The sequence below is a fragment of the Elephas maximus genome, chromosome 15 (genome assembly GCF_024166365.1).
Source record: "Elephas maximus indicus isolate mEleMax1 chromosome 15, mEleMax1 primary haplotype, whole genome shotgun sequence".
In the NCBI taxonomy this organism is placed as follows: domain Eukaryota; kingdom Metazoa; phylum Chordata; class Mammalia; order Proboscidea; family Elephantidae; genus Elephas; species Elephas maximus.
In genome coordinates, this window is record NC_064833.1 from 59880528 (window position 1) to 59908395 (window position 27868).

General features: G+C 37.8%; 1 protein-coding gene across 2 annotated transcripts; it reads left to right on the plus strand.

Moving 5' to 3' along the window:
* The first annotated feature begins 301 nt into the window (after positions 1-301).
* Positions 302-27343, plus strand: ZFAND1 (zinc finger AN1-type containing 1). Of its 2 annotated transcripts, XM_049853579.1 has the most exons (8): positions 302-381; positions 3530-3572; positions 4433-4472; positions 8903-9030; positions 9119-9210; positions 10136-10257; positions 26810-26965; positions 27060-27343. In XM_049853579.1, exons 1-8 carry the CDS (start codon positions 327-329, stop codon positions 27228-27230), a joined length of 807 nt encoding a protein of 268 aa, XP_049709536.1. In that variant the 5' UTR covers positions 302-326; the 3' UTR covers positions 27231-27343. The 2 variants fall into 2 exon arrangements, with proteins under 2 accessions (XP_049709536.1, XP_049709537.1); XM_049853580.1 differs by lacking the exons at positions 3530-3572; positions 4433-4472 and having other exon boundaries at positions 311-591.
* Positions 27344-27868: the final 525 nt, after the last annotated feature.

A 27868-nucleotide genomic window follows, 5' to 3' on the forward strand; every position in this document is an offset into this window, starting at 1 on the left:
CCTTCTGGGGCCGTTCCGATTCTGTTCACAGCATGAAGGGAAGAGTGGAACTCGTTTTCCAGAAAGGGGGTTGACTAGGCAACGGGTCTCCCGCTCCAGGAAAAGGACTGCTCCGGCCGACACCCTCTTTATTCGGCCACTTGGCTTAGTGCCTTCGGCCGGCTTTTCACAGGCTGTTCGCACTCACCCGAGCCAGGCCACACCTCTGCACCGCCCCCACATGCGGGCTCCGCCCGTTGTCCGCCACAGTCCCAGCAGGCGCCGCGCGGGACGTCGCCGTCACCCCGCCCCTCCAGCTTCGCCCCGCCTCTTACGCCACTGGGGAGATGGCGGAGTTGGACATCGGGCAACACTGTCAGGCGGGGGATTGCCGGCTAAGAGGTGATCGGAGAGTCCCCAGCCCCGTCCAGCGGGAAACCGGGGCACCACTCTGCTTCTGCGGAAGGTGGTGGCGCTTGAGGGGAGGCCGCTGGCCCGGGCAGGGTCTGAGTAGCAGGACGGGCATGCCCTTCCTGGGTCTGCCGTGAGATGTGTTGGTGCTTTTTGTGTTCCCCCGAGCCTTTGGAAGAGACTTGTGATCTTTTTGGAATGGTACTATGCATTTCCTGAACACATACTTTGCCACATTAACTTTTAGTGGGTCTTGTCCAGGAAGTCCGTGGAGTGCACACCTGGGTCCTGTAGCGCGCTCCCACTGAGTTGCGCGCGGAGAGGGAGGATGCTTAGGTCGGGGATTGGGAAGGTTTGGCTTCCACTCTAACCCTGCCACTGTGAGCTTGGGAAAGCGCTTCAGTTTCCCAAACTTTTTTTATTTGCACCTCAAACTTTTCCACCAGGGCTCCCAGCTCTGTTATTCTTTGATTCTGACCATCATTGAGTCAACAGGCATTTACCGAGCATCTATTCTACGTGTTGAGAATACATAAGGATATAAAATAAGATTTTTTTCTCACAAAAAAGCTTTCAGACCAGTAAGCTGAACTCTAGAAAGCATGGATAATAAGGCAATGGTCTCCCTCCATTGTGCTAGAGACCTTAGGATACACATAACCCAATCTGATAGCCAGTGTTAGTGTGGCACAGGCTTCGGGATGCCATACACCCGGAACAGACAAGTCCCTGAAGGTCTGTGGTGCTAGCATTATAGCCATACACTACTATTCGATCTTTGATACCTGAGTTTGACTCCAAATCTGTGCCATCACATTTACCACATACTATACAGACTGGCAAACAGGTTTCATCTCCCACTGCAGCTTCAGTCATTGATAGCGAGTGCCTGAGTCACTGTGTTGAGAAGGACTCTGAGGTTGAGCCTAAGCTTAGTAAAAAAAAAAAAAAAAGCTTAGTAGAAGTGCCTTAATTGATTAGTGATACCTCATGCGGATGTGGGCTAAAGGACTGGTGACACAATCCCTCCTGGGCCCTCGTTACTTATCTTGTTGTGGTTGTGTGCCCTGTAGTCAGTTCTGAGTCACAGCAGCCCTATATGACAGAGTAGAACTGCCCATAGAGTTTCCTAGGCTGTCATATTTATGTGAGCAGATCGCTAGGTCTTCTCTTCCACTGAGCAGCTGGTGGGTCCCAAGCACCCACCTTCTGGTTAGTTGCAGAGAGCTAAGTTTAACCATTGTACCACCAGGGCTCCTTTTGTTAGTTATAGCACTCTGTATATGTATCTTTCACCACTGGCTATAAGCATCAGCTATTCAACAGGTAAGAACCTATGTTTTCTTGCAGACCTTTCATATGGAGACTCAGTCAATTGGATTTTGACTGTAAGTTATGCACATCTGGTGTGCCAGATTCCACATAATGAGTCCAGTGAACTTATATTCTTTCTGTGACCTAGTTTATCTTCCTTTCCGACTTGAGGTGTCTCTTAAAGTGTCAATATCTGAGGTGAGGCCAGGCTCTAGGTCTTTTGACTAGTGGAGAGAAGTTACGATTTCAGGTATGTTAAATGGGTGTCCTAAATTACATTTAGCTTCTGGACGGGTAGAGGGATGGTGTCAGATGCCAGGAAACTACCTTGATCATGACTCTTCCTCCTGATTTGCCTCTAACGTTTACTTGGTCACCAAAAACCTCCAAATATCAAGCATGTAAAATTTTTCCAGTTTGAAAGTGATACAAAAGTTTTGCAGAACATCACAATCTTTGTTTGCTTCTCTTATATTGACAAATGTATATATTATCTCTTTGTATGAAACAGAAGCTCACAGTATTATGCTTAGGAACAGTAGTGACAGTTCATCAAGCTAACTTTTCAGATGAAGGAAGAACTGTCATCAGTCCCTCTTCTCCCACAAGCAGAATTATCCAGGGGTCCCTTTGGGTTACACTAGGACTTCTTTTCTGTTTTGGGTTAAGATATGCTATATGTTGAGATCTTTTGGGAGCAATTACAGCTTTTCCCAAACTGAGACTGAGCAATGCCTTCTCTTTCCACTTTGTAGAAGAGGTATGATTAGATATATCCAGCCTCACTTCGCTGTATGCTCCAATTTAGTATGAGGCACATTGAAAGCAGCTTAGAGAGTGATTGATTACATCAAGTGGTAATGGGTCAGTTTCCACATCTAGGAATGGATACTTTCATGTGTTTTCCAGAAGTTCGGTTCTTAGTTGTTGGAGTAGCCCTAAATAGCAAGGAAAGAAACAATACAGGAGTAAATTTTGAGGTATTAATCAATCTGTCTGTTGAATTTCTTTGAAAAATCTCCATCCAGTCACCATGGTATTTTTCTCAGAATTAAGTATACATAAAATGAGTTAGTTGTTGTAATTATGTTTATTAATTATCTTTACTATGTCACTATTCTGACCTTTTACATATGGCTTTTTTGTTTTTTTTACAATTAGCCTGTGAGGTAGGTGTGGCATAAAGCATACTATAAATGTAGTTATATACACAGTATACATCACACAGACACTATGAGCTTATATCTGTGTATATATGTGTATATTATCTAATAAAGATTTGGCTGTTTGTGCATATTTTCACATTTATATGTATATTTATATATCTGCACACACATAGTATAGTATATAGTATGTCATATATATATGTATATCAAAGCTCTGCTATTAAGTACCTGGCTTAGTGTTCCTAGGTTAGTAAGAAGTGAAATCAGAATTGAAATCCAGGTTTTTTACTCAAAATGCAGGACTTTTGCAGCACATAGTCCTCCAAAACAGTACCTGGTAAATGGGAAATGAAGCAAAACAAAACAAACAGCCTCCACCCCCATCCCCCCCCAAATAAAAACAAACCCTCCAGAACTTTTTTTTTCCTGGTTTAGCGTAGGTACCAGGAGCAACATTTATCTCCTGATAACTCCAATCCGGTTACTTTCTTCTACAGTGTTTGACATCGTGGTGACTTTTGTTTAACTTGCTACAATGGGATATTGATCAAAAAGGAAAGTTTTTCGATAGCAGTAGTTTAGTACTTTAAAATTCTTTTTGCTTAAGAAAACAAAATCACATATTGACCAGCACATATGATATTTTCCCTCAATTTTAGATTTTCTTCCGTTTGTATGTGATGGTTGCTCAGGAATATTTTGGTAAGTTTTTATGCAGAATTTTAGATTAATTTTAATGTTTGTAGTATTGAGGTTTATATCTGAAAAGCAGAATGATTTTAAATAGTTGTTACTTTAGCTCTTGATATTTAGTATTCAGTCCAGTAACCACTTGGAAAAAAAGAAACATAGATGTCATAGTTTCTGATTATTGTTCATATTTGTTGCTAACCTTAAAACTTCCAGGAATGGGCTTATATGTGTGAATTTTATGTTAAAGTTGTATTTGTGTCTTTTAATTACAAGAAAGAGTAATATCCAAATATAACGAATATGATAAACAACTGTTTGGATTATTACTGTTCTTTTAAGTAATAAAATGAAAAGTACCCAGCCTGTGAATTCTTTAAATTGGATGTCGCATGTCATTTGCACACATCACATACATTCCAAGTCTGAGAACTAACCAGGGATTTTGGAAAATGGATTTTCTTTGTGATTAATAGTCATATTTAAATTTTTCAAATTTCATTAAGCATTTAATTTATTAAGTAGAGCCATGAAAAATGAATTGTTTTTGGAAGAAATTCAGAAAGATTTTTCAAGTAAGTAAATGTAATGCATATTTATAAATCTTTTATAACTAGAGCACTCCTTTGACATTTTATTATTAATGATCTTTGAGAAATAAAAGGAATCAAAAGATTATTTGTATTTTCAAGCACTTTAAAGTACTTAAGGAAGGGTAATTTAGAGTGATGAATTATTTTTACTCATATTGAAGTTGAACAGTTGTGTTTTAAATTCTTTTGGGACATTAAAATATGTAAAATTACTGTAGCCATCTTTGTTTAAGTATATTACTTGATTGCATTTAAATAATTTTTTTTTAATTATTTAAGCCTTGAACACAGAAGCAGGGAGTCACATGGCTGTTCTGAGGTAAGAATATTTCTCCTATCTAATAAAATGTATTTGTATTCACGTGAAGCCCTGGTGGCGCAGTGATTGAGAGCTTGGCTGCTAACCAAAAGGTCAGCAATTCAAATCCATGAGCTGCTCCTTGGAAACCCTATGGGGCAGTTCTGCTCTGTCCTGTAGGGCCGCTATGAGTTGTAATCAGCTCCACGGCAACAGGTTTTGTATTCACGTACTTTTATTCAGAATTTGATTAGATTTTAAGCCACTGCACCTGTGGTGCAACGGAGTGGGTTTTCTAACCGTGATTGGGTGGAACTATGCACATAAGGTGCTTGTGGCCCACCAAAGTAATTGGACAGCTTGTTAATAATGCAAATATGTTGCATGGCACCCTTGTGAAGGTGGGACATGCAAATAAGGTATATGGAACCCTAACTAGGGAATTGGTCAGTTTTACCATGCTGGTAAGCATAAAATGAGTCATCCCGGAGGCAGAAAGGGGGGACCTCACTACCACCAAGGGAGAGGAGCTAGTAGTGGAACGTGTTCTTTGGACCTGGGATCCGTGTGCTGAGAACCTCCTAGGCCCAGAAGATAGAGAGAAAGCTGTAATCCCAGATACAGCGAGAAGCAGTGCCAGGGAAATGGCTGCAGCAGAGGCAGCAGAACCAGGAAACTGGCAGGAGATGGTAGATGGGCTTCCCAGCCCACAGAACAAGAAAGCTGAGCACCTTCAAGCAGGAGGTTTGCTGGCAGAGCGGGGTGCCTTAGGCTTACCAACGCAGGGAGCTAGAGAGCTGAGAACTTTTGGGTCAAAGTGTACTGGTGGAGCGGGTGCCTCTAATCACTTATTGGTAAAGCTAAAGAGCTTTATAATACTTGCCTGAGCAGGACAGAGGCTGGACCAAGTTGCTGAGGGTCAGAGAGAGGCCTGTCTGAGGGCATGGCTGAGAAGAGGCTGTCCTGATCGAAGAACTGTATTCTGAGTGGTTCCTCATCCTGAACTGTAACTGTTACTTCCCTAATAAACCCTATAGCTGTGATTATGGTCTTTGAGTTCTGTGTGGCCATTGCAACAAATTATCGAACACAGCAGAGAAGTAGAGAGTGCCATGGAAGGGACGGCTGGTGTCAGAATTGGTAAAAAGGTTAGAAGGGGGAGGTATGTCCGACCCCCGCCTCATGGGACTTGGTCTTCAGCTGTTGATCTTGATTCTTCTTCCTCCTTGTGAAGCTAGAAGGGGTCAGATGCCTCTACTGCCACACCGTTTTTACAGCACCCCAGATTAAAATTTGACATACTAAACTGATGTATGTAAAGAGGCTTTTACTTCATTTATATTATTTTTCTCAGTTTGTTTTAAAGAAAAATTGATCTACTTAGTATTTATAATTTTTTATCTTCATAATTCTTATTTTCATTTTAGCTCAGTTCTATATGAATAGTCTACTTACAGCTTTCATTTATGTATTTGCAAATATCAATGGCATTAACGTCCTCATTACATACTTGCAGTCTTCCTTCACTGTTGTGTGCGTTTTTACTGGTATCTGTGATAGGATTCTGTGGTCGTAAATTGTTCTGGCTCAGTCATCCTCAGGTCACCAGGAACAAACCTGTAGCCTAAAATAATACCCACCCAAATTCTAAAACAAATTGAGACATTAAAAAAGGGCTGGCTACAAGGTAGAAACCAAAGTATCACCTATGTTACTGTTAAAGGATAAGGTGAATGATTGAAGCTTAGTGTAGAGCTAAATGGGTCAGCAAGGGAAATCCAGAGGAGCCCTGGTGGCACAGTAGTTAAGTGCTTGTCTGCTAACCCAAAGGTCGGCAGTTGGAACCCACCAGCTGCTCCACAGGAGAAAGATGTGGCAGTCTGTTTCGGTAAAGATTATAGCCTTGAAAACCTTATGGGGCAGTTCTCTGACCTATAGGGTCGCTATGAGTTGGAATCAACTTGATGGCAACGGCTTTTTACGAGTGCTCATCAGTCAAGGAACACTGGTGACACAGTGGATAAAGCGCTTGGCTACTAACTGAAAGGGTGGTTCAAACCCACCAGCCACTCCACAGGAGAAAGGTGTGGCAATCTGCTTCCATAAAGATTGCAGTCTTAGAAACCCAATGGGGCAGTTCTGCTCTGACCTATAAGGTCATTATGAGTTGGAAGTGACTTGATGGCAACGGGTTTTTACCTACCAGTCACAGCAGTGCTTGACTAAGTTAGGCCTCCTCCCTGTGGGCAGCTCAATTCCAAGAGGAAAAAAGGGGAGCTAAGCCTACTCTGCCTAATGTAATTTTCTCAAATTTGACAGATAAGTAGCTCCACTTCCCTTTGGGCAGAGATAGACAGGGAGTTAAAATGAATTCATGCCATTTAGAAAGAAACAGCAGGATTAGAGAAGAAGCATTTGCCACTAATGCTTTTCAGTTGATGTTTATTCATGTCCACCACTGACCAAGCATTGTACCCAACCCATGGCCATTGAGTTGATTCCAGCTCATGGCAACCCTGTAGGACAGAACAGAACTACCTCATAGGGTTTCCAAAGGTGAAATCTTTAAGGAAGCAGACTGCCACATCTTTTTCCCATGGAGCAAGTGGTAGGCTTGAACCACTAACCTATAGGTTAGTAACCAAGAGCGCTTAATCACTACTCCACCAGGGCTGTACCAAGCACTGTACCTAGTATTTTCATATCTGTTCTCTCCATTACAGAAAATTAAAGTTAAATGAGTGTCAGTCAAAATGTCCCTTTGAAGTTTAGGCGAGTTTTTTAAGGAAAACGAAAATTAACATGTTAGTACTATGCAGAATTAAGTGTAAAGAAATACTCATTTAGAGCCACCCAGAAAATCTGACTGATATATCCTAAAAAACTTATAAATCATCCCTGTGCTTTCCTTTTTCTTATATTAACTTGACTTCTGTGCATGTCTCTCAGATTATTAGATTTCATTAATTAAATAATGAAATTAAAATTGCTTAGTTTTATACTAGTGGAACAAATTTGGATGCATAGTTAAAAAGTATCTTAGGCTAGGTTCTCTAGGGAAACAAAATCAGTTACGCATATGTATATATATATATAGAGAGAGAGAGATTTATATAAAAGAAATTGCTCACGTGGTTTTTAGAGGCTGTACATCCTAAGTCCGTGGGGCAGGAAAGAGGATTCTCATGATTCACATAGCTACATGGGCTGGCAAACCCAAGATCAGCAGCCTGGAGAGCAGGGCTGTAGCAGGTTCTGAAGACTGATGAATCTCAAAATCATCAGGTAAGCTGCTAGCTCAAGTCCCAAGAGCTGGAGGTCAGACGAACGGGAGCCAGCTGCAGGCTCTATAACAAGCAAACGCCCCGTCAAGGGGAGCAGGAAGGAACTAGGTGGAGGAGGGCAGAGAGATGAAGGCTGAGGGGGTAGTGAGCTGCCACAGGCCTCACCCCTGCCGGTTTCACTTAGCATGTTTCATCATGGGAGTGATCATGTATCAGATTTCAACAGGGCAGTGATCACAACATTATGCAACTGCCAAAACACTGAGAATCATGGCCCAGCCAAGTTGACACACAATCTTAAGTATCACAAGAAGTTAATTGTAAGATGTAATCAGCCAAAGGGTAGTACCCTTTGGTTGTACTTTTTAAGCAAATATTTCCCTAAATTCACTCAATTCTACAAACCTAGTTACTTAATGATCAGAATAGCCTGGTTTACCTGGGTTCTTTTTTGTTTTTTATCTTATAAAACATCATCTTCCTCTGATACAGTATTTGCTGATAATATAGTATTAAATACATCTTAGAGAATGATACATGGTTATGAAAATGATCTTTAGCCCATGTCAATAAATATGTAATTTTTAAGTGTTTTTAAATATATATTTAACCCCCTACAATAGGAGTCAGCAGTAGGTATGACTTGCCATTTGAGGGTTGATGAGGTGATCACCTGAGTGTTATTTTGGGGCATCTTTGCCTCGGACTGTTACAGAACAATATTAAAAATTGTGAAGAATAACTGAATAGTAGTCACTTTAACTTGGCTTAGACGATAAGTAGGAGCCCTGGTAGCACAGTGGTTAAGAACTCAATAGCTAACCAAAAGGTCAGGAGTTCGAAACTACCAACTACTCCTTGGAAACCCTATGGGGCAGTTTTACTCTGTCCTATTTTATAGGATCACTATGGGTCAGAGTCAACTCAGTGGCAATGGTTTTTTTTTTTTTTTTGGTTTAGAGGATAAATACACTTCAGCAGGGACATTGTGAGAATTTAGAACATTCCGCACAATAAGCATTTCTTGTATAAACGCTTACATTCTATTACATGAGTGTGTTACTTCCTTTAATAAAGAGATTATATGAATGCTGCCTACCAAAATAGATTAATTGGTTTGCTATAAATGTGAAATATAATGCTGTTTCCTCCTCATCATATTTGCAGGTGAATATAATCAGTGAGAGACCGAAAACAGATAAACACACACCTTACCCATGCTCATTCAAGGACTGTACTGAAAAAGAGCTTGTGCCGGTTGTATGTCCTTATTGTGAGAAGAATTTTTGCCTGAGGTGATCACTTAGACCGTTCAAGCCCGGTATATCTGTTTAAGTTGTATGCAAACACATGAACTAATGTTACTCTTCTTGTTCCTCATAGACACCGTCATCGGTCAGATCATGAATGTGAAAAACTGGAAATCTCTAAACCTCGTATGGCTGCCACCCAGAAACTTGTTAAAGACATTATTGGCAAGTACCTAGAAAGCTTGTTTTATTATTTCCTTATTGCTGTATGGAAACCCTGGTGGTGTAGTGGTTAAGTGCACTGGCTGCTAACCAGGAGGTTGGCGGTTCAAATCCACCAGGCGCTCTTTGGAATCTCTATGGGGCAGTTCTACTCTGTCCTATAGAGTCACTATGAGTTGGAATTGACTCGACGGCAGTGGGTTTTGCTTTGTGTTATTGCTGTATACTCTTTTAATTCCAGAGTCTCTTGCTTTTTTCTACTTACCAGTTATGGAAATTGTTGTTAACAACCTCAGTGTTAAAAATTTGCCATGGATTTTGATGATATTCGGTGACACTATTTCTCACAAGGCCTATCTGACCAGTAAAACTTTAGAAATTGTGTGGAAGTATCCCACCACACAATCTCGTCTGTGGGCCACTTAGATCATCTAGTTAATCATCATGGCTGGAAATGGTATTCATGAGGTTAAGTGGTGCTTTGCATTCTCAAGACTAAACTCAAATCCTAGTCAGCTATCCTATGATTGCTGCTGATAATAGGAGGTACCAGGAAAGAATATGTGTGTAACTTAGAACAGTCTCTTGCCAATGTGTTACTTCAACAGAATTTCATTCTGTATTAAGGATAAAACTTTTATTAATATCTTCCATAACTAAATCTTAAAGTTCTCTGTAGAAATGTTAGTGGTTGCTTTGGATTAAATAGGCTTAAGATGGAAAGAAACATATAACAGTGAGTTTTGCGATATGGGGATTGCTTAGATGAACTTGGATGGTATTTTTTCATTGATCATATAAATTCAGTACCTGTAAAATGAATGTGATTTCTTTATCTCAATTGTGTGTAACTTGTGGATGCCTCAGGGTTATAATTAATAAGTGTTTTATGATAAAATTCTTATGTGCTTATATGCTTATCTCTTAGATTCCAAGACAGGAGAGACAGTGAGCAAACGACGAAAAGGTGCAAAAAATAGTGAAACAGCTGCAAAAGTTGCATTAATGAAATTGAAGATGCATGCTAATGGGGATAAGTCATTGCCACAGGTTGGTCTTAAAGATTTAGAAAGAAAAAACCCCAAATATAGTTGAAACCGCCTTTTTACTTTTCTCTCCCCTCAGGTAACAGCTAACCTGAACCTGCTATGTATCATTCCTAATATTACATAGTATATATTTGCATAATATAATACATAATTTTGTGTTTTTGGACTTTACATTGGTACATTGAAATGGCAGTATACCACATGTGTCCTTCAACTTGCTTTTTTTTCACTTAGTGTTATGTTTGTAACATTTATCTATGCATATACGTTTGGTCTAGGTTATTCATTTTGGTAGTGCCTGTTATTTCATAGTGTGACTGTACCATACAATTTAGATTTTTTTCCTTCCAGTTTTTTGCTATTATAAATGCATCTATGGTGAGTAACTTTGTGTATGTGTAGGAGAATTTCTCTAGGGCAGTATCAGTTACATTTTACATGTATACATGTATACACATACATACTTATACATACATAGCACAGTTTCATTAAATAATGTCTAGTCTTACTATGGAGTGCTGGTGGCACAGTGGCTGAGATCTTGGCTACTAACCAGAAAGTTAGCAGTTCGAGCCCACCAGCCACTCCTTGGAAACCCAATGGGGCAGTTCTGCTCTGTCCTATAGGGTCGCTGTGAGTTGGAATTGACTTAATGGCAAGGGGTTTAGTCTTACTATGGTGTTATATATTCTGATTTTTTTATTCTATTTTAATTCATTTTCTAAAATGCTGATCATAACCCACTACATTGATTTTACAATCCCCAATGGATTGAGACCATTAAAATGAAAAATGCTGCGCTAGGGAATATACCTAGAAATAGAAAAGCTGAGTCATGAGGTTTACTCCTCTTCAACTTTACTATGTATTGTCAGGTTCCTTTTGTCAATGGTTGTCCTGGTTTATCTCTGTCTTGCAGTGTCCGGAAGTTTAAGTGTTTTTTGCCAACATTTCATTGTTACCAATCTGATAGGTATGAAATATCTCACTGCGGTTTACAGTTGAATTTCCTATTACTAGTGAGATTGAGCTACTGTGCATTGTTCATTGGCAGCTTGATTTTCTTGAACTCTTTGTTCATATCCTTTGCCCAGTTTTTCTATTGGGTTGTTTGGCATTTTTAAATAAATTTATAGGATCTTTGTGTGTCCTGAATTCTAATCCTTTTTTGATTAAATGTGTTGTGAAATATCTTCTTCCAGTCTGGCTTATGTCTTTACTTTGTTCTGGAGATCTTTAATGGTACAGACTTTTTAAATTGTAATATACTTAACTCACATTTATTAGTGATTTCCTTAAGACTTGTACTTTTTTTTATAAGTCATTCACAGAATTTTCTTTTGAAAGTTTTGTTTGCTTAGCTCTATTTCATCTCGAACTTAATTGTTAAGTATGGCCAGAGGTAGGGATTTACCTTTATTTATTTATTTTTTCTGTATAGGTTACCGTTTATTAACATGAGATATTGAAGAGTTCATCCTCTCTCTCTTGTTTTGTAACTTGCAGTGACACCTCTGTCATAAATCAAGTTTCTGTGCATTTGCGGAGCCAGTTTGGGGACCTCAATTCAGTTCCTTTGTTCTGCGTGCCTATCTCTGTGTCAGCATCAAACTGTCATAATTATCATAGCTTTGTAATGAGTAGGGCAGGTCCCTCCACCTTATTCTTTGCCTATGCTTGGCTGTTTACTGTCTCAAAAGTTTTAGGATCACTTTGTCCTTTTCTGTGACATTGCAATTTTGATAGGAATTGTACTGAGTTTAGATTGAGAGACAGTTGACATCTTCAGAATATTGACTCTTCTCATCCTTTTTTATGATCTATCCTGATTTTTCTTGAATTCTTCTTTTATGTCTTTAAATAACGTTCTGTAATGTTATTTTTATACTGCTTCTATTTCATAAACACTGTAGAATTTCTTAGCTTTCTTTTGTTCTTAGGTTTTTCATAGCTTTTGCTGTGAAATGATCTAAATGATACTTTTTTTTTTTTTTAACTGCTTTTTCCTAATTGGTTACCAGTGGTTTTTGTATGTTAACTTTATATCTAGCAAATTGACTCTTTTAATAGGTTCCATCATTTGTAGATTTTCTGGGATTATTTTGTACAGTCAGACATATCTTCTGAAAAATGGCAGATTTCTCTTTTTTTTTAATTTCCTTCTTCTCTTCCTCCTTGTTATTGCTATCATTATTGTTATTATTTGGTCCTAGTGTATTGGCTGAGATCTTCAGTACTATGTGAATAATATGAGTAATAGCAGGCATCTTCATCATGTTTCTAACTTTGATGCAAATGTGTCTAAAGTTTTACCGTTAAGCATTATTTGTTAGTTTTGATAGTAGCCTTTATCAGGTTAACAGTGTTTCTTTTCCTAGTTTATTAGGAATTTATATCATGAATGGATATTAAATTTTATTTATTTTTTTAACATATGTACTGAGATGATAATGTATTTTATTTTTTTGATCTGGAACTTAATTGTTAAATATGGCCACAGGTAGGGATTTACCTTTTTTCCCCCCATGTGGATTACCTTTGTCATAATGTTTTTTTTTTTTTTTTTTGTCAATGTGGGAATTGTATTAATCAGTTTTTCTGTTGTTGAATCATCCATATGTTTCTGGGATAAACCTTACTTAACTGTGTTATATAATTTTTAAAAAATGCACTATAAAATTTATCTGCTGATTGGTATTTAGTGTTGCTTAGTGAGATTAGTTTCAAGATTATACTCATAAAATTAGCTGAGTAACTTTCCTTCTTCTGTACTTTGAGATTGTTGTAGATGATTGTTCTTGAAGGTTGGTAACACTCATTTTTTATAACTTTCTGATCTGTTGTCTTTTTAAGGCAAGAATTTTGAATACCATTCCAGTGTCTCAAATAGTTTATGGTTTGTTTGAATAATCAGTTTCTTCTGAAGTCAATTTTGAATGTACTAAAAATATCTACTTGGTATAAATTTTCATATTGATAGTTCTAAAGTTGTTCATAGTATTCTCTTATGTTCCAAAATCCATTTCATTCATAACATTTTTTACTTTTCTTTGTTTACCCCTTTATTAGTCTTGCTAGAGGTTTGCCTTTATTTATTTATTTATTTTTGTTAGTCTTTTCAAAGAACCAACTTTCGGTTTTATTGACCTCTCTGTTGCTTTATTTTTCATTTCATTAATACCTATTCTTATATTATTTTCATTTCTCTGCTTTGTTTAGATTTTCTCTGCTGTTCTTTTACCAGCTTCTCACATTGAATGGTTAACTAATTTATTTTCAGTCTTCCTTTTTTTTTTAAGTAACATTTATTTTATTTTGGTATAATTTCAAACTTACAGGAAAATACAAGAAGAGTTCAAAGAGCTTTCTTCCATACCCTTTACCCAAATGCACCAAATATTTATATTTTGTCCTATTTGCTTATCATTTGTGGTTCCCTCTCTCTGTGTATATGTGTGTGTGTGCGCACGTGTGTGTGCCTGCCCTTTGAAAGTTCTATGCATCATTCTCCTCTACCCCTAAATATATCAATGTCTTTTTCCTAAGAACAAAGATCTCTTCTTATAACAATAGTATAATTATCTAAATCAGGAACTTTCATGTTAGCTATTTCACAGTGCGTATTTGACAGCTGTTTCAATAATACACTTCATAGCTATTTATTTTCCCCTCCCCCCCCACCCGGACTGGATCCAATCCAAGTATTAAGTGTTTGATTTTCATATCTCTTTTGTCTTCTTTTATTAGGAACTGTTTCTTGGTCTTTTTTCATCTTTTATGTCCTTGACATTTTTGATGGGCCCAGATCAGCTTTTTTGTAGCAAGTCCTGCAATTTGGATTTGTCTGGTGTTTCATCATAATTGGATTCAGGTAATGCTTGCTTTGTAGGAATACCACAAAAGTCATATTGTGACCCGCTCGAGTGCATCCTATCACAATTTGCATTTTTTAGTTTGTCCCGTTATTGGTGACGTTACCTTCGATTACGTAGTTAAAGTGGTATCTGCTGGATATCTCTGCTGTAAAGTTGCTGTTTTTCTTCTTGTAATGAAGATGTAATCTATCAGGAGATACTTTGAGACTAGATTTAGTATCTTTTTTGTTTTTTAGGAAATGCATTTAAGCCTGTACATTTTCCAGGAAGTAGTTTTTAGTTCAATAGTCCGCTCAAGCTTTGATATTCATTTATTTACTTATCCGTAATAGATCATTTCTAGGTATTTTGTTATTTCCAATTTGATTTCTTTGTAACTCAAGTTATTTAGAAATATATTTTTAAATTTACAAATGTGGATTTTTTTATTACTGTTATTTTTATTAAAAAAAAAACTAATTGGATTGGCATCAGAATCTATATGGTCTCAATAATGTGAAACTTCTTTAGACTTCCTCTGTGGCCTAATTCATGATCAGTTTTTATACATTACATGTGTACTTTAAAAAAAAGGATAATTACTTTTTTCTTTGGTTCTGGGTTCTATGTAGATATTATCTGCCTATAAGCTTGTAGACAGATAATATCTATGTAGAACCCAGCACCAAAGAAATGAATAATTAACGATTGTGATGTAGAAGCAATTTAATTTTGGTCTGCTTTATCTGATAGCTTCTAAGACAGACATATTAAAATCTTCCACTATGACTGTGTTATCATTATTTATTTATTTATTGTAATTCTAACAGTTTTTCTAGGTAGTAAAATATGAGTATATGAAAGTTCTTTATTGCACTATTTTCTTTATGAATTTCACCTTAAATTCTATTATGAACGATAATGTTTCACTAGCTTTCTTTTGGTGACTGTTGAACAATTATATCTTTTTATTTCATCCCCTTATATTTAGCTTTTCTGTGTCGTTTTGTTTTAGGGTATCTCTTGTAAGCAGCATATAGGTGAACTTTTTTTTTTTTCATCCAGTTTGGTAGTATCTCTCTATTATAGGTGAGCTGAATCCATTCATATTTATTGTGATCACTGATGTATGTGAACTTATTTCACCTGTCTTGCGTTTTCTGCTCATCGTCCTTTTTCTTTGATTCTGTCTTTATCTTTCCTGTCATCTGTTGTATTGATTGAATGTTCTGTGTTCCCTGTTTGTTGTCCTTCTGGTTTAGAAACCATTGATTATAGTTTTCTTCTTTCAGTGACTATCCTTAATTTTTTTCCTTTTTGAAACTGTCTTTTTTTTTTTAATTAACTTTTATTGAGCTTCAAGTGAACGTTTACAAATCAAGTCAGTCTGTCACATATAAGTTTATATACATCTTACTCCTTACTCCCACTTGCTCTCCCCCTAATGAGTCAGCCCTTCCAGTCTCTCCTTTCGTGACAATTTTGCCAGCTTCCAACTCTCTCTATCCTCCCATCCCCCCTCCAGACAGGAGATGCCAACACAGTCTGAAGTGTCCACCTGATATAATTAGCTCACTCTTCTTCAGCATCTCTCTCCTACCCACTGTCCAGTCCCTTTCATGTCTGATGAGTTGTCTTCAGGAATGGTTCCTGTCCTGTGCCAACAGAAGGTTTGGGGACCATGCTCGCCAGGATTCCTCTAGTCACAGTCAGACCATTAAGTATGGTATTTTTATGAGAATTTGGGGTCTGCATCCCACTGATCCTCTGCTCCCTCAGGGGTTCTCTATTGTGCTCCCTGTCAGGGCAGTCATCGATTGTGGCCGGGCACCAACTAGTTCTTCTGGTCTCAGGATAATGTAGGTCTCTGGTTCATGTGGCCCTTTCTGTCTCTTGGGCTCTTAGTTGTCGTGTGACCTTGGTGTTCTTCATTCTCCTTTGCTCCAGGTGGGTTGAGACCAATTGCTGCATCTTAGATGGCCGCTTGTTAGCATTTAAGACCCCAGACGCCACATTTCAAAGTGGGATGCAGAATGTTTTCGTAACAGAATTATTTTGCCAATTGACTTAGAAGTCCCCTTAGAGCATGGTTCCCAAACACCTGCCCTTGCTCCGCTGACCTTTGAAGCATTCATTTTATCCCGGAAACTTCTTTGCTTTTGGTCCAGTCCAATTGAGCTGACCTTCTGTGTATTGAGTGTTGTCCTTCTCTTCACCTAAAGCAGTTCTTATCTACTAATTAATCAGTAAAAAACCCTCTCCCTCCCTCCCTCCCTCCCCCCTTCGTAACCACAAAAGTATGTGTTCTTCTCAGTTTATACTGTTTCTCAAGATCTTATAATAGTGGTCTTATACAATATTTGTCCTTTTGCCTCTGACTGATTTCGCTCAGCATAATGCCTTCCAGGTTCCTCCATGTTATGAAATGTTTCACAGATTCGTCACTGTTCTTTATTGATAGATAGTATTCCATTGTGTGAATATACCACAATTTATTTACCCATTCATCCGTTGATGGACACCTTGGTTGCTTCCAGCTTTTTGCTATTGTAAACAGAGCTGCAATAAACATGGGTGTGCATATATCTGTTTGTGTGAAGGCTCTTGTATCTCTAGGGTATATTCCGAGGAGTGGGATTTCTGGGTTGTATGGTAGTTCTATTTCTAACTGTTTAAGATAACGCCAGATAGATTTCCAAAGTGGTTGTACCATTTTACATTCCCACCAGCAGTGTATGAGAGTTCCAATCTCTCCGCAGCCTCTCCAACAGTTATTATTTTGTGTTTTTTGGATTAATGCCAGCCTTGTTGGAGTGAGATGGAATCTCATCGTAGTTTTAATTTGCATTTCTCTAATGGCTAATGATCGAGAACATTTTCTCATGTGTCTGTTAGCTGCCTGAATATCTTCTTTAGTGAAGTGTGTGTTCATTTCCTTTGCCCACTTCTTGATTGGGTTGTTTGTCTTTTTGTGGTTGAGTTTTGACAGAATCATGTAGATTTTAGAGATCTGGCGCTGGTCTGAGATGTCATAGCTGAAAATTCTTTCCCAGTCTGTAGGTGGTCTTTTTACTCTTTTGGTGAAGTCTTTAGATGAGCATAGGCGTTTGATTTTTAGCAGCTCCCAGTTATCTGGTTTCTCTTCGTCATTTTTGGTAATGTTTTGTATTCTGTTTATGCCTTGTATTAGGGCTCCTAGGGTTGTCCCTATTTTTTCTTCCATGATCTTTATCGTTTTAGTCTTTATGTTTAGGTCTTTGATCCACTTGGAGTTAGTTTTTGTGCATGGTGTGAGGTATGGGTCCTGTTTCATTTTTTTGCAAATGGATATCCAGTTATGCCAGCACCATTTGTTAAAAAGACTATGTTTTCCCCAATTAACTGACACTGGTCCTTTGTCAAATATCAGCTGCTCATATGTGGTTGGATTTATATCTGGGTTCTCAATTCTGTTCCACTGGTCTATGTGCCTGTTGTTGTACCAACACCGGGCTGTTTTGACTACTGTGGCTGTATAATAGGTTCTGAAATCAGGTAGAGTGAGGCCTCCCACTTTCTTCTTCTTTTTCAGTAATGCTTTGCTTATCCGAGGCTTCTTTCCCTTCCATATGAAGTTGGTGATTTGTTTTTCTATCACCTTAAAAAATGACATTGGAATTTGGATCGGAAGTGCATTGTATGTATAGATGGCTTTTGGTAGAATAGACATTTTTACTATGTTAAGTCTTCCTATCCATGAGCAAGGTATGTTTTTCCCCTTAAGTATGTCCTTTTGAATTTCTTGTAGTAGAGCTTTGTAGTTTTCTTTGTATAGGTCTTTTACATCCTTGGTAAGATTTATTCCTAAGTATTTTATCTTCTTGGGGGCTACTGTGAATGGTATTGATTTGGTTATTTCCTCTTTGGTGTTCTTTTTGTTGATGTAGAGGAATCCAAGTGATTTTTGTATGTTTATCTTATAACCTGAGACTCTGCCAAACTCTTCTATTAGTTTCAGTAGTTTTCTGGAGGATTCGTTGGGGTTTTCTGTGTATAAGATCATGTCATCTGCAAATAGAGATAATTTTACTTCCTCCTTGCCAATCTGGATGCCCTTTCTTTCTTTGTCTAGCCTAATTGCCCTAGGACTTCTAGCACGATGTTGAATAAGAGCGGTGATAGAGGGCATCCTTGTCTGGTTCCCGTTCTCAAGGGAAATGCTTTCAGGTTCTCTCCATTTAGAATGATGTTGGCTGTTGGCTTTGCATAGATGCCCTTTATTATGTTGAGGAATTTTCCTTCAATTCCTATTTTGGTGAGAGTTTTTATCATAAAAGGGTGTTGGACTTTGTCAAATGCCTTTTCTGCATCAATTGATAAGATCATGTTGTTTTTGTCTTTTGTTTTATTTATGTGGTGGATTACATTAATGGTTTTTCTGATATTAAACCAGCCTTGCATACCTGGTATAAATCCCACTTGATCAGGGTGAATTATTTTTGTGATATGTTGTTGAATTCTATTGGCTAGAATTTTGTTGAGGATTTTTGCATCTATGTTCATGAGGGATATAGGTCTGTAATTTTCTTTTTTTGTGATGTCTTTACCTGGTTTTGGTATCAGGGAGATGGTGGCTTCATAGACTGAGTTAGGTAGTATTCCATCATTTTCTATGCTTTGAAATACCTTTAGTAGTAGTGGTGTTAACTCTTCTCTGAAAGTTTGGTAGAACTCTGCAGTGAAGCCGTCCGGGCCAGGGCTTTTTTTGTTGTTGTTGTTGGGAGTTTTTTGATTACCGTTTCAATCTCTTTTTTTGTTATGGGTCTATTTAGTTGTTCTACTTCTGAATGTGTTAGTTTAGGTAGGTAGTGTTTTTCCAGGAATTCATCCATTTCTTCCAGGTTTGCAAATTTGTTAGAGTACAATTTTTCGTAAAAATCTGATATGATTCTTTTAATTTCACTTGGGTCTGTTGTGATGTGGCCCTTCTCGTTTCTTATTCGGGTTATTTGTTTCCTTTCCTGTATTTCTTTAGTCAGTCTAGCCAATGGTTTATCAATTTTGTTAATTTTTTCAAAGAACCAGCTTTTGGCTTTGTTAATTCTTTCAGTTGTTTTTCTGTTCTCTAATTCATTTAGTTCAGCTCTAATTTTTATTATTTGTTTTCTTCTGGTGCCTGATGGATTCTTTTGTTGCTCACTTTCTATTTGTTCAAGTTGTAGGGACAGTTCTCTGATTTTGGCTCTTTCTTCTTTTTGTATGTGTGCATTTATCGATATAAATTGGCCTCTGAGCACTGCTTTTGCTGTGTCCCAGAGGTTTTGATAGGAAGTATTTTCATTCTCGTTGCATTCTATGAATTTCCTTATTCCCTCCTTGATGTCTTCTATAACCCAGTCTTTTTTCAGGAGGGTATTGTTCAGTTTCCAAGTATTTGATTTCTTTTCCCTAGTTTTTCTGTTATTGATTTCTAGTTTTATTGCCTTGTGGTCTGAGAAGATGCTGTGTAATATTTCGATGTTTTGGATTCTGGAAAGGTTTGTTTTATGACCTAATATGTGGTCTATTCTAGAGAATGTTCCATGTGCGCTAGAAAAAGAGTATACTTTGCAGCAGTTGGGTGGGGAGTTCTGTATAAGTCAATGAGGTCAAGTTGGTTGATTGTTGTAATTAGGTCTTCCGTGTCTCTATTGAGCTTCTTACTGGATGTCCTGTCCTTCTCCGAAAGTGGTGTGTTGAAGTCTCCTACTATAATTGTGGAGGTGTCTATCTCACTTTTCAATTCTGTTAAAATTTGATTTATGTATCTTGCAGCCCTGTCATTGGGTGCATAAATATTTAATATGGTTATGTCTTCCTGGTGAATTGTCCCTTTTATCATTATGTAGTGTCCTTCTTTATCCTTTGTGGTGGATTTAAGTCTAAAGTCTATTTTGTCAGAAATTAATATTGCTACTCCTCTTCTTTTTTGCTTGTTGTTTGCTTGATATATATTTTTCCATCCTTTGAGTTTTAGTTTGTTTGTATCTCTAAGTCTAAGGTGTGTCTCTTGTAGGCAGCATATAGACGGATCATGTTTCTTTATCCAGTCCGAGACTCTTTGTCTCTTTATTGGTGCATTTAGTCCATTTACATTCAGCGTAATTATAGATAAATAAGTGTTTAGTTTTGTCATTTTGATGCCTTTTTATGTGTGTTGTTGACAATTTCATTTTTCCACATACTTTTTTGTGCTGAGACGTTTTTCTTAGTAAATTGTGAGATCCTCATTTTTGTAGTGTTTGACTTTATGTTTGTTGAGTTGTTACGTTTTTCTTGGCTTTTATCTTGAGTTATGGAGTTGTTATACCTCTTTGTGGTTACCTTAATATTTACCCCTATTTTTCTAAGTAAAAACCTAACTTGTATTGTTCTATATTGATCACTCTCCATATGGCCGTTCTATGCCACCTGTATTTAGTCCCTCGTTTTGATTATTGTGATCTTTTACATTTTGACTTCAGTGATTCCCTGTTATGAGCATTTTTTTTTTTAATTAATCTTAATTTGTTTTTGTGATCTCCCTATTTGAGTTGATATCAGGATGTTCTGTTTTGTGACCTCGTGTTGTGCTGGTATCTGATATTATTGGTTTTCTGACCAAACAATATCCTTTAGTATTTCTTGTAGCTTTGGTTTGGTTTTTGCAAATTCTCTAAACTTGTGTTTATCTGTAAATATCTTAATTTCGCCTTGATATTTCAGAGAGAGTTTTGCTGGATATATGATCCTTGGCTGGCAGTTTTTCCCTTTCAGTGCTCTGTATATGTCGTCCCATTCCCTTCTTGCCTGCATGGTTTCTGCTGAGTAGTCTGAACTTATTCTTATTGATTCTCCCTTGAAGGTGACCTTTCTTTTCTCGCTGGCTGTTTTTAAAATTTTCCCTTTTTCTTTGGTTTTGGCAAGTTTGATGATAATATGTCTTGGTGTTTTTCTTTTTGGATCAATCTTAAATGGGGTTCAATGAGCATCTTGGATAGATATCCTTTTGTCTTTCATGATGTCAGGGAAGTTTTCTGTCAGCAGATCTTCAGCTATTTTCTCTGTGTTTTCTGTCCTCCCTCCCTGTTCTGGGACTCCAATCACATGCAAGTTATCCTTCTTGATAGAGTCCCACATGATTCTTAGGGTTTCTTCATTTTTTTAAATTCTTTTATCTGTTTTTTTTTTCAGCTATGTTGGTGTTAATTCCCTGGTCCTCCGGATGTCCCAGTCTACATTCTAATTGCTCGAGTCTGCTTCTCTGACTTCCTATTGCGTTGTCTAATTCTGTAATTTTATTGTTAATCTTTTGGATTTCTACATGCTGTCTCTCTATGGATTCTTGCAACTTATTAATTTTTCCACTATGTTCTTGAATAATCTTTTTGAGTTCTTCAACTGTTTTATCAGTGTGTTCCTTGGCTTTTTCTGCAGTTTGCCTTATTTCGTTTGTGATGTCTTGAAGCATTCTGTAAATTAGTTTTTTATATTCTGTATCTGATAATTCCTGGATTATATCTTCATTTGGGAAAGATTTTGATTCTTTTGTTTGGGGGGTTGTAGAAGCTGTCATGGTCTGCTTCTTTATGTGGTTTGATATCGACTGCTGTCTCCGAGCCATCACTGGGAAACTTGTTTTTCCAGAAATTCCACTAAAAAAAAAAATGCAGTCAGATCCCTATCAGAACTGCCTTTGGTTTTTAGCTGCCATCTTGTTCCCTGTAAGGATGAAAGTCCGAGATTTGGATCATATATGCTTGGCTGTAGCTGGTTCTGTGTTTTTAGTCCAATTAGGGGTGGATTTTTGGTCCCTGGGTTTTTTGTGGTTCCTTTTCTCAGGCCGGAAGAGTGGGTTAGGAAAAGACCAAAAGAAAAAAAAAAAGAGGAGGGGAAGCAAAGCCACCTCGGAGCCGGAGCTGTTCTCCCTCTGGCTCAGGAAATTCCAGTGTCAATGAAGCCACCTGGGGAGGGTGGGGGAGGAATCAGAGAGATGGGAGAGTAGCACCTCGGAATATAGCCAGAGTTGCTTGTCTTGCTTGGAATGACTGTTGTATCTGAGATTCCCGTGGGGCGTGTCGCCTATGTGTGTTGGCTGTGTGGAGATTGCCCCTGGGGGTGTGGCCAGCTGAAGCCACGGTCAGATCCTCCGGTGTCAGTCCAAATCCTAGCGTCAAGGTTCCCCTGCCGGGACGCTTTACTCCCGGCTCCAAAATCAGTCGCTGCCTCCCAGGGATTTCTCCTCCCGTGAGCCGCATCACCGCGCCGCCTCCACGGACCGGCTGGGCCCCCTCCCAGGGTTAGTTCAGGGGAGTAGGGTTGCGCCCCGTACTTGCGCCGTGACAGCGCCCAGTCAAATACCCGGCGCCAGGGTTCCCCGGCTGGGACGCAGCACTCCCGGTTCCAAAACCAGTCACTGCCTCCCGGGGAGTTCTCCCACCAGCCGCGTCACCATGCTGCCCACGCAGACCGGCTGGGCCCCCTCCCGGGTTCAGTTCAGGGGGGTAGGGCTGCGCCCCTTGTTTGCGCCGTCACAAGATTTATGAGTTCAGCTCCCCTGGGCCCAGATGCCAGGCGCCAAGGTTACCTGACTGGGCCGCTGGCTCCAGGCTCCGAAAACAGTCACTGCTTCCCCATATTTGTTCGTTTTCCATCTCTAAATCTGTGTTTGTTGTTCAGGGTTCGTAGATTATTATGTATGTGATCGATTCACTTGTTTTTCCGATTCTTTGTTGCAAGAGGGATCTGGGGTAGCATCTACCTAGTCTACCATCTTGGCCCCGCCTCGAAACTCTTTTTTTTTTTATGTTTTTTAAAATTTCAAAGGTAGTACATCTTTTTAACAAGTGTAGCTATTAAAAGATGTATAAAGATAAAACAAGCACACCCTCTTGTGCCCCTCCTCCATTGCAGTGGTTCCCAACGGAGGACAGTTTGTTCCCCAGGGGACATTTGGCAATGTGTAGGAACATTTTTTGTTCGGTACAACTTAGGGTGGAGGATACTACTGGTATCTAGTGAGTATAGGCTAGGGATGCTACTAAACATCCTACAATGTACAGGGCAACCCCCACAGAAAATAATTTTCTGGTCCAAAATGTCAGTGATGCTGAAGTTGAGAAAGCCTACCCTAAAGTATCCAGTTCACATTGCTTTGCAACTCTATTATTAAAGACTAATAGCAAAAACTTCTTTAGCACTTATTGTGTTCCAAGTATGCACATTTAATACATGCTTTTTTTTATGAGGCAAGTACTATTATCTTTATTTTACAAATGAGACACAAAAAGGTTAAGTAACTTGTTAATACCATAGCCAGTAATTGGAGAACTGGGCATTGAAACCAGGCAGTCTGGCTTTGGAGTCCATGTTTTTAACACACTTAACAGTATATCACAAAGCATTCCCCAGTCTGTAGGTTTAACTTTTTCCCCTGTATTTTTAATGTTTGTGTGTCTTTATATCTCATAAAGTAATTAAATATATATAATTATTAATACATATGTATGCACATACATACATAAACACATGTATTTCTAGGTACTTATTGCTAATATAGAGTCAAAAAATCTTGACTTCTATACATCTTTTTCAGCTACATTACCAGATTTTTTATTAATTACAATTTTTCCCTACTAGTATCAGAGATTTTCTGGTATGTAATCAGATTAGCAAGTAGTGATAGATTTAACTGTTCCAATTATTGTATTGATTATTTCATTTTCTTATATTACATTGGATCCCTGATGGTGCAGTGGTTAAGAGGTTGGCTGCTAACCAACAGGACAGCAGTTCGAATCCACCAGCTACTCCTCGGAAACCTTATGCTGCAGTTCTACTCTGTCCTGTAGGGTTGCTATGAATTAGAATCAGCTCCATGCAACAGGTTTATCCTGCATTACCTAGAATCTCCAATACAATGTGTAATAACACTGGTGATAGCAGCTGTGCACTTGAAGTTTTATATATATAGTTAAATATCTATTCTTCTCTCAAAGTCAGTTACTGATATTGTTATCCTCCTGACTAAGTCTATGAGCTTAACCCAATTGAATATCTCCCATCCTATCATCTGTTAAAACATAAAAATTAATTTTTAAGTCAATAGCCACTTAAGTCTACTAACACAATTTTTTGAGTTTTTCCTTTCCTTAGGGGTTGCTTTTATTTTGCTAAAGTACATTCTTTAATAGTTAAGTAAGGGTCTTCTGTAGTAAATTCTATTAGTCTTTTTTGTCTGAAAATGCCTTTATTTTGCTCTCACCTTTAGCTGGATTCTCTATTAGATCCTTTCAACCCTTTTCATATACTGCTCAGTGGTCTCCGTTGTCTAATGTTGGGTAAATGTCTGCTGTCACTCTTATTCTTATTGCTTACAGATAATCTTTTTTAGGGACTGTTAAGTTTTTTTTCTTTATCATGATATTTTCAATTTCAGTGCAGTGTTTTTAGGTGTGGATTTATTTTTATATATGCAGTTTAGCACTTGAGGTGCATTTTTAATTTTTACTGGTCGCTTCACTTTTGGAAAATTGTAATCATTTTCTCATTAGCTATTGTTTCTTCATCATTCCCTTTCTTCTAAAATTCCTATTAGACATATTTTTAGGAATCTTAATTTATCCTCTAAGATTCTTAACTGCTTATTCATAATTTCTACCTTTATGTCTCTCCTGTATTCTAGGTGACTTCATCAAATCCATCTTCCAATTTGTTAACCCTTTTTGTTGACAATTACAGTAGTTTATCCTCTTTGAGTTTATTTCAGAAACTGTATTTTTTATTTTTTCTAATTGAATCTTTATATCTTTTCTTGTTTCATTTCTACATGGTTTAGTTTCATAATTTCTTGTTCTTTTTAATGGATATTATTTCTTAATTTATCTCATGCATCCTAAATAAACTTTTTTTAGTGCCTTTTTCAATTCAAATATTTTTGTTTCTTGTATAATGAGTTAGCCTTTAATTTGTTTAAAAATTTTTTTTGTCTTGAGTAGGTTTTTTTTTTTTTTTATGTCTCTCACTTCCTCTACTCACCTCTTTCTGTCTAGTAATTTTGCATTTTCTTTCACCTGATCCACTCACCCAGGACCCCCATTCCATGCCAACTAAAAGCCTGATATCGGCAGTTTGAGCTTCTGGTGTACTCAGATTATTGTAGATTCATTTACTGAGCTGGGAGACCTTGGCTTTGGTTACTGTCAGAAGTTATTTATGTGCTTTCCTGTCTCCCTAAATATCTTTTTATATAAGCCATAGCCCAAGTCATCATTCACAGGTAACTCATTTAGGCACATTTCCTAGAAGACGAGTCCCACAGCAGCCTCTGCTTCCAAGCAGTGAGCCTGACTCAGGGGCTTTATCTTCTTTGTGGTGCTGTTATTTCCCATAAAGCTGAATATCTGGCTACTTCTTTGTCTTTTGGAGCCCTGAAGGCTGTGGCTTTAGCCTGCTTGTCACTGTGAATTTCTGTTCCATTTCCAATCCTCAGGCATTTATCTCTTGAAAGTTTTTTTTTTTTTTTTTTTTTTATCTTTTTACTTTTCTCTTTTCATATTTATGCTCTCATTATTTTGTTTTTGGAGCAGGTATCACTAGGCCATAGAGTCGGCCCAAACCTTAAACTTCCAATGACTTATTGTTTTTTTTTTTAATGTGTTTTAGTAACAAACTTCATTGGTTCTTCAACAAATCTAAATTCTTTACAGCTCATAAAGGAATTGTGTTGAATCTATTATTTCTTAAAATAATTGTGAACTCTCTCCCATAAGGCAGAGATGATATAATTATGCCACAGTTTTTATTGTAGCAGGAATTTATCTGTAAAGCCAACAGTTTTTTTAGAGCAATTTTTAGGAATCAGGGAAGATCAGAGACCAAACACTTTTGCTACTATTCTTTCTTTCCTGCATTCATTAATTTAGCAAGAAAATGCAACATAAGAAAGCAGCTAAGATATGGAATACTAGAGGAACCATCCCTGAATCCCTCTCTTTTGTTGATAAGGTAGTTGCCTAATTTTTTTTTTTTTCTTTTTTAGTTTGTTTGTTCACAAAAGTATTCCTGTCTCTAGATACGTAGTCAGGTCTTTCACGCACAAGGAAATTGTTATATGAGTTCAGGAACCCTTTAGTTGCAAGTAACAGAAACTCGATTCTAACTAGCTTAATCAAAATAAGAATTTTTTTCTCATGTGATGAGGAGTGACAGAGATTGATCTAGTCTCAGAGAATGACCAAATTCAGGGATTCAAATAATGTTGAAAGAGTCCATCTATTTTTTTCCTTCCCTGTGTGTTGGACTTATTTTCTCCCATGTAAGACGATGTTTTCCACATTGGTGCAGGGAAGGTGAGGGGCAGTGGGAGACGGCTGCAGGCAACTCAGACCAAAGAGAGCTCCAATCACACACACACACACACATACACACACACACACTTTGAATTTAAAATCTCAGGAAAAGCCCCTGATTGGCCTAACTTAGGTCACATGCCTGTCTTTGCACAAATCATAGTAGCGGGAGGCTTGGGTCATGTGCCCAAGTGGTGGATGCTGGGATACTGTGATTGGCATTCCCACCAAAAGTCTCGTCATTAGAGACTAATCATTCTCTTACCAGAAGAATAGAGGAAGGAATGTCACCAAATGAAACAGATGTCTATTTCATATATATAATTCATATCTTAACTTTTTATTTTTACAGACAGAAAGAGTTTATTTTCAGGTTTTCTTACCTAAGGGGAGCAAGGAGAAGAGCAAACCAATGTTTTTTTGCCACCGATGGAGCATTGGAAAAGTCATAGACTTTGCTGCTGCTTTAGCCAGCCTTAAAAATGACAATAACAAATCAACAGCTAAGGTAACGGCCTATAATAATTTTTACTCTAAAAGTTATAGGAAATTCTATACAACATGTTTATTTATTACAATAGGATTTATTTTTCTTTTAACAGAAATTAAGGTTATGTCACATTACTTCAGGAGAAGCCTTACCCTTGGATAGTATTTTGGAAACGTGGATTGCTAAGGAGGATTGTCCATTGTATAATGGTGGAAATATTATCTTGGAATATCTGAACGATGAAGAACAATTTTTGAAAAATGTTGATTCTTACTTGGAATAGTCATTCAAGGATTCAAGCCAGAAATCGCAAGGAGAATTCTATGCACTTGTTTAAGTCAGTTTTTTAAATACAAATCCTATATATTTTATTTTATCTTTAAATTTGCTTTTTAATTTATGCCATAATTTATATTATCAATTTTTTAAATTAAACTTAGCTTGAGTTTTTGTATTTTTAAAGTTTAACTCTGAACTGATATTCATTTATCAGCAAATTCTTATATGTAATCAGATTTTATTAGGTCATGCTGTAGTAACCACAGCAAAGGTGTGTTTTTCATTTGGTTAATGTCAAGTGTTGGTTGGCTGTGGCTCTGTTTTATGTCATCTTCACTCCAGGATCTCGGCTGAAGGAACAGCCCCTTTTTGGTTCATTGCCATTTTTATGGCCGAGGGAGCAGGAGACGGTAGACATATGGGTTGGCTCTTAGTGTACCACTGTTACTTTAAACAGATCACATGGCCAAATTTAACATCATAAGGCCAGGAAGTTGATGTGTATATGTGAATCGTAGAAACTCATCTCATTCAACCTTCTCAGATTTTGGATGAGGAATCTGAGGCCTAGGAAGGAGAAATGATTTTCTTGGTGTTACCTAACTATTTCAGGGCATTTTTCTGACAAAGAGCCTCCCCCAG

Coding starts and splice junctions, on each gene's coding strand:
- ZFAND1 (XM_049853579.1), top strand. CDS start 327: ATGGCGGAGTTGGACATCGGGCAACACTGTCAGGCGGGGGATTGCCGG. Junction 10,258..26,809: donor GGGATAAGTCATTGCCACAG/GTTGGTCTTAAA, acceptor TTATTTTTACAG/ACAGAAAGAGTTTATTTTCA. Junction 26,966..27,059: donor ATAACAAATCAACAGCTAAG/GTAACGGCCTAT, acceptor TTCTTTTAACAG/AAATTAAGGTTATGTCACAT.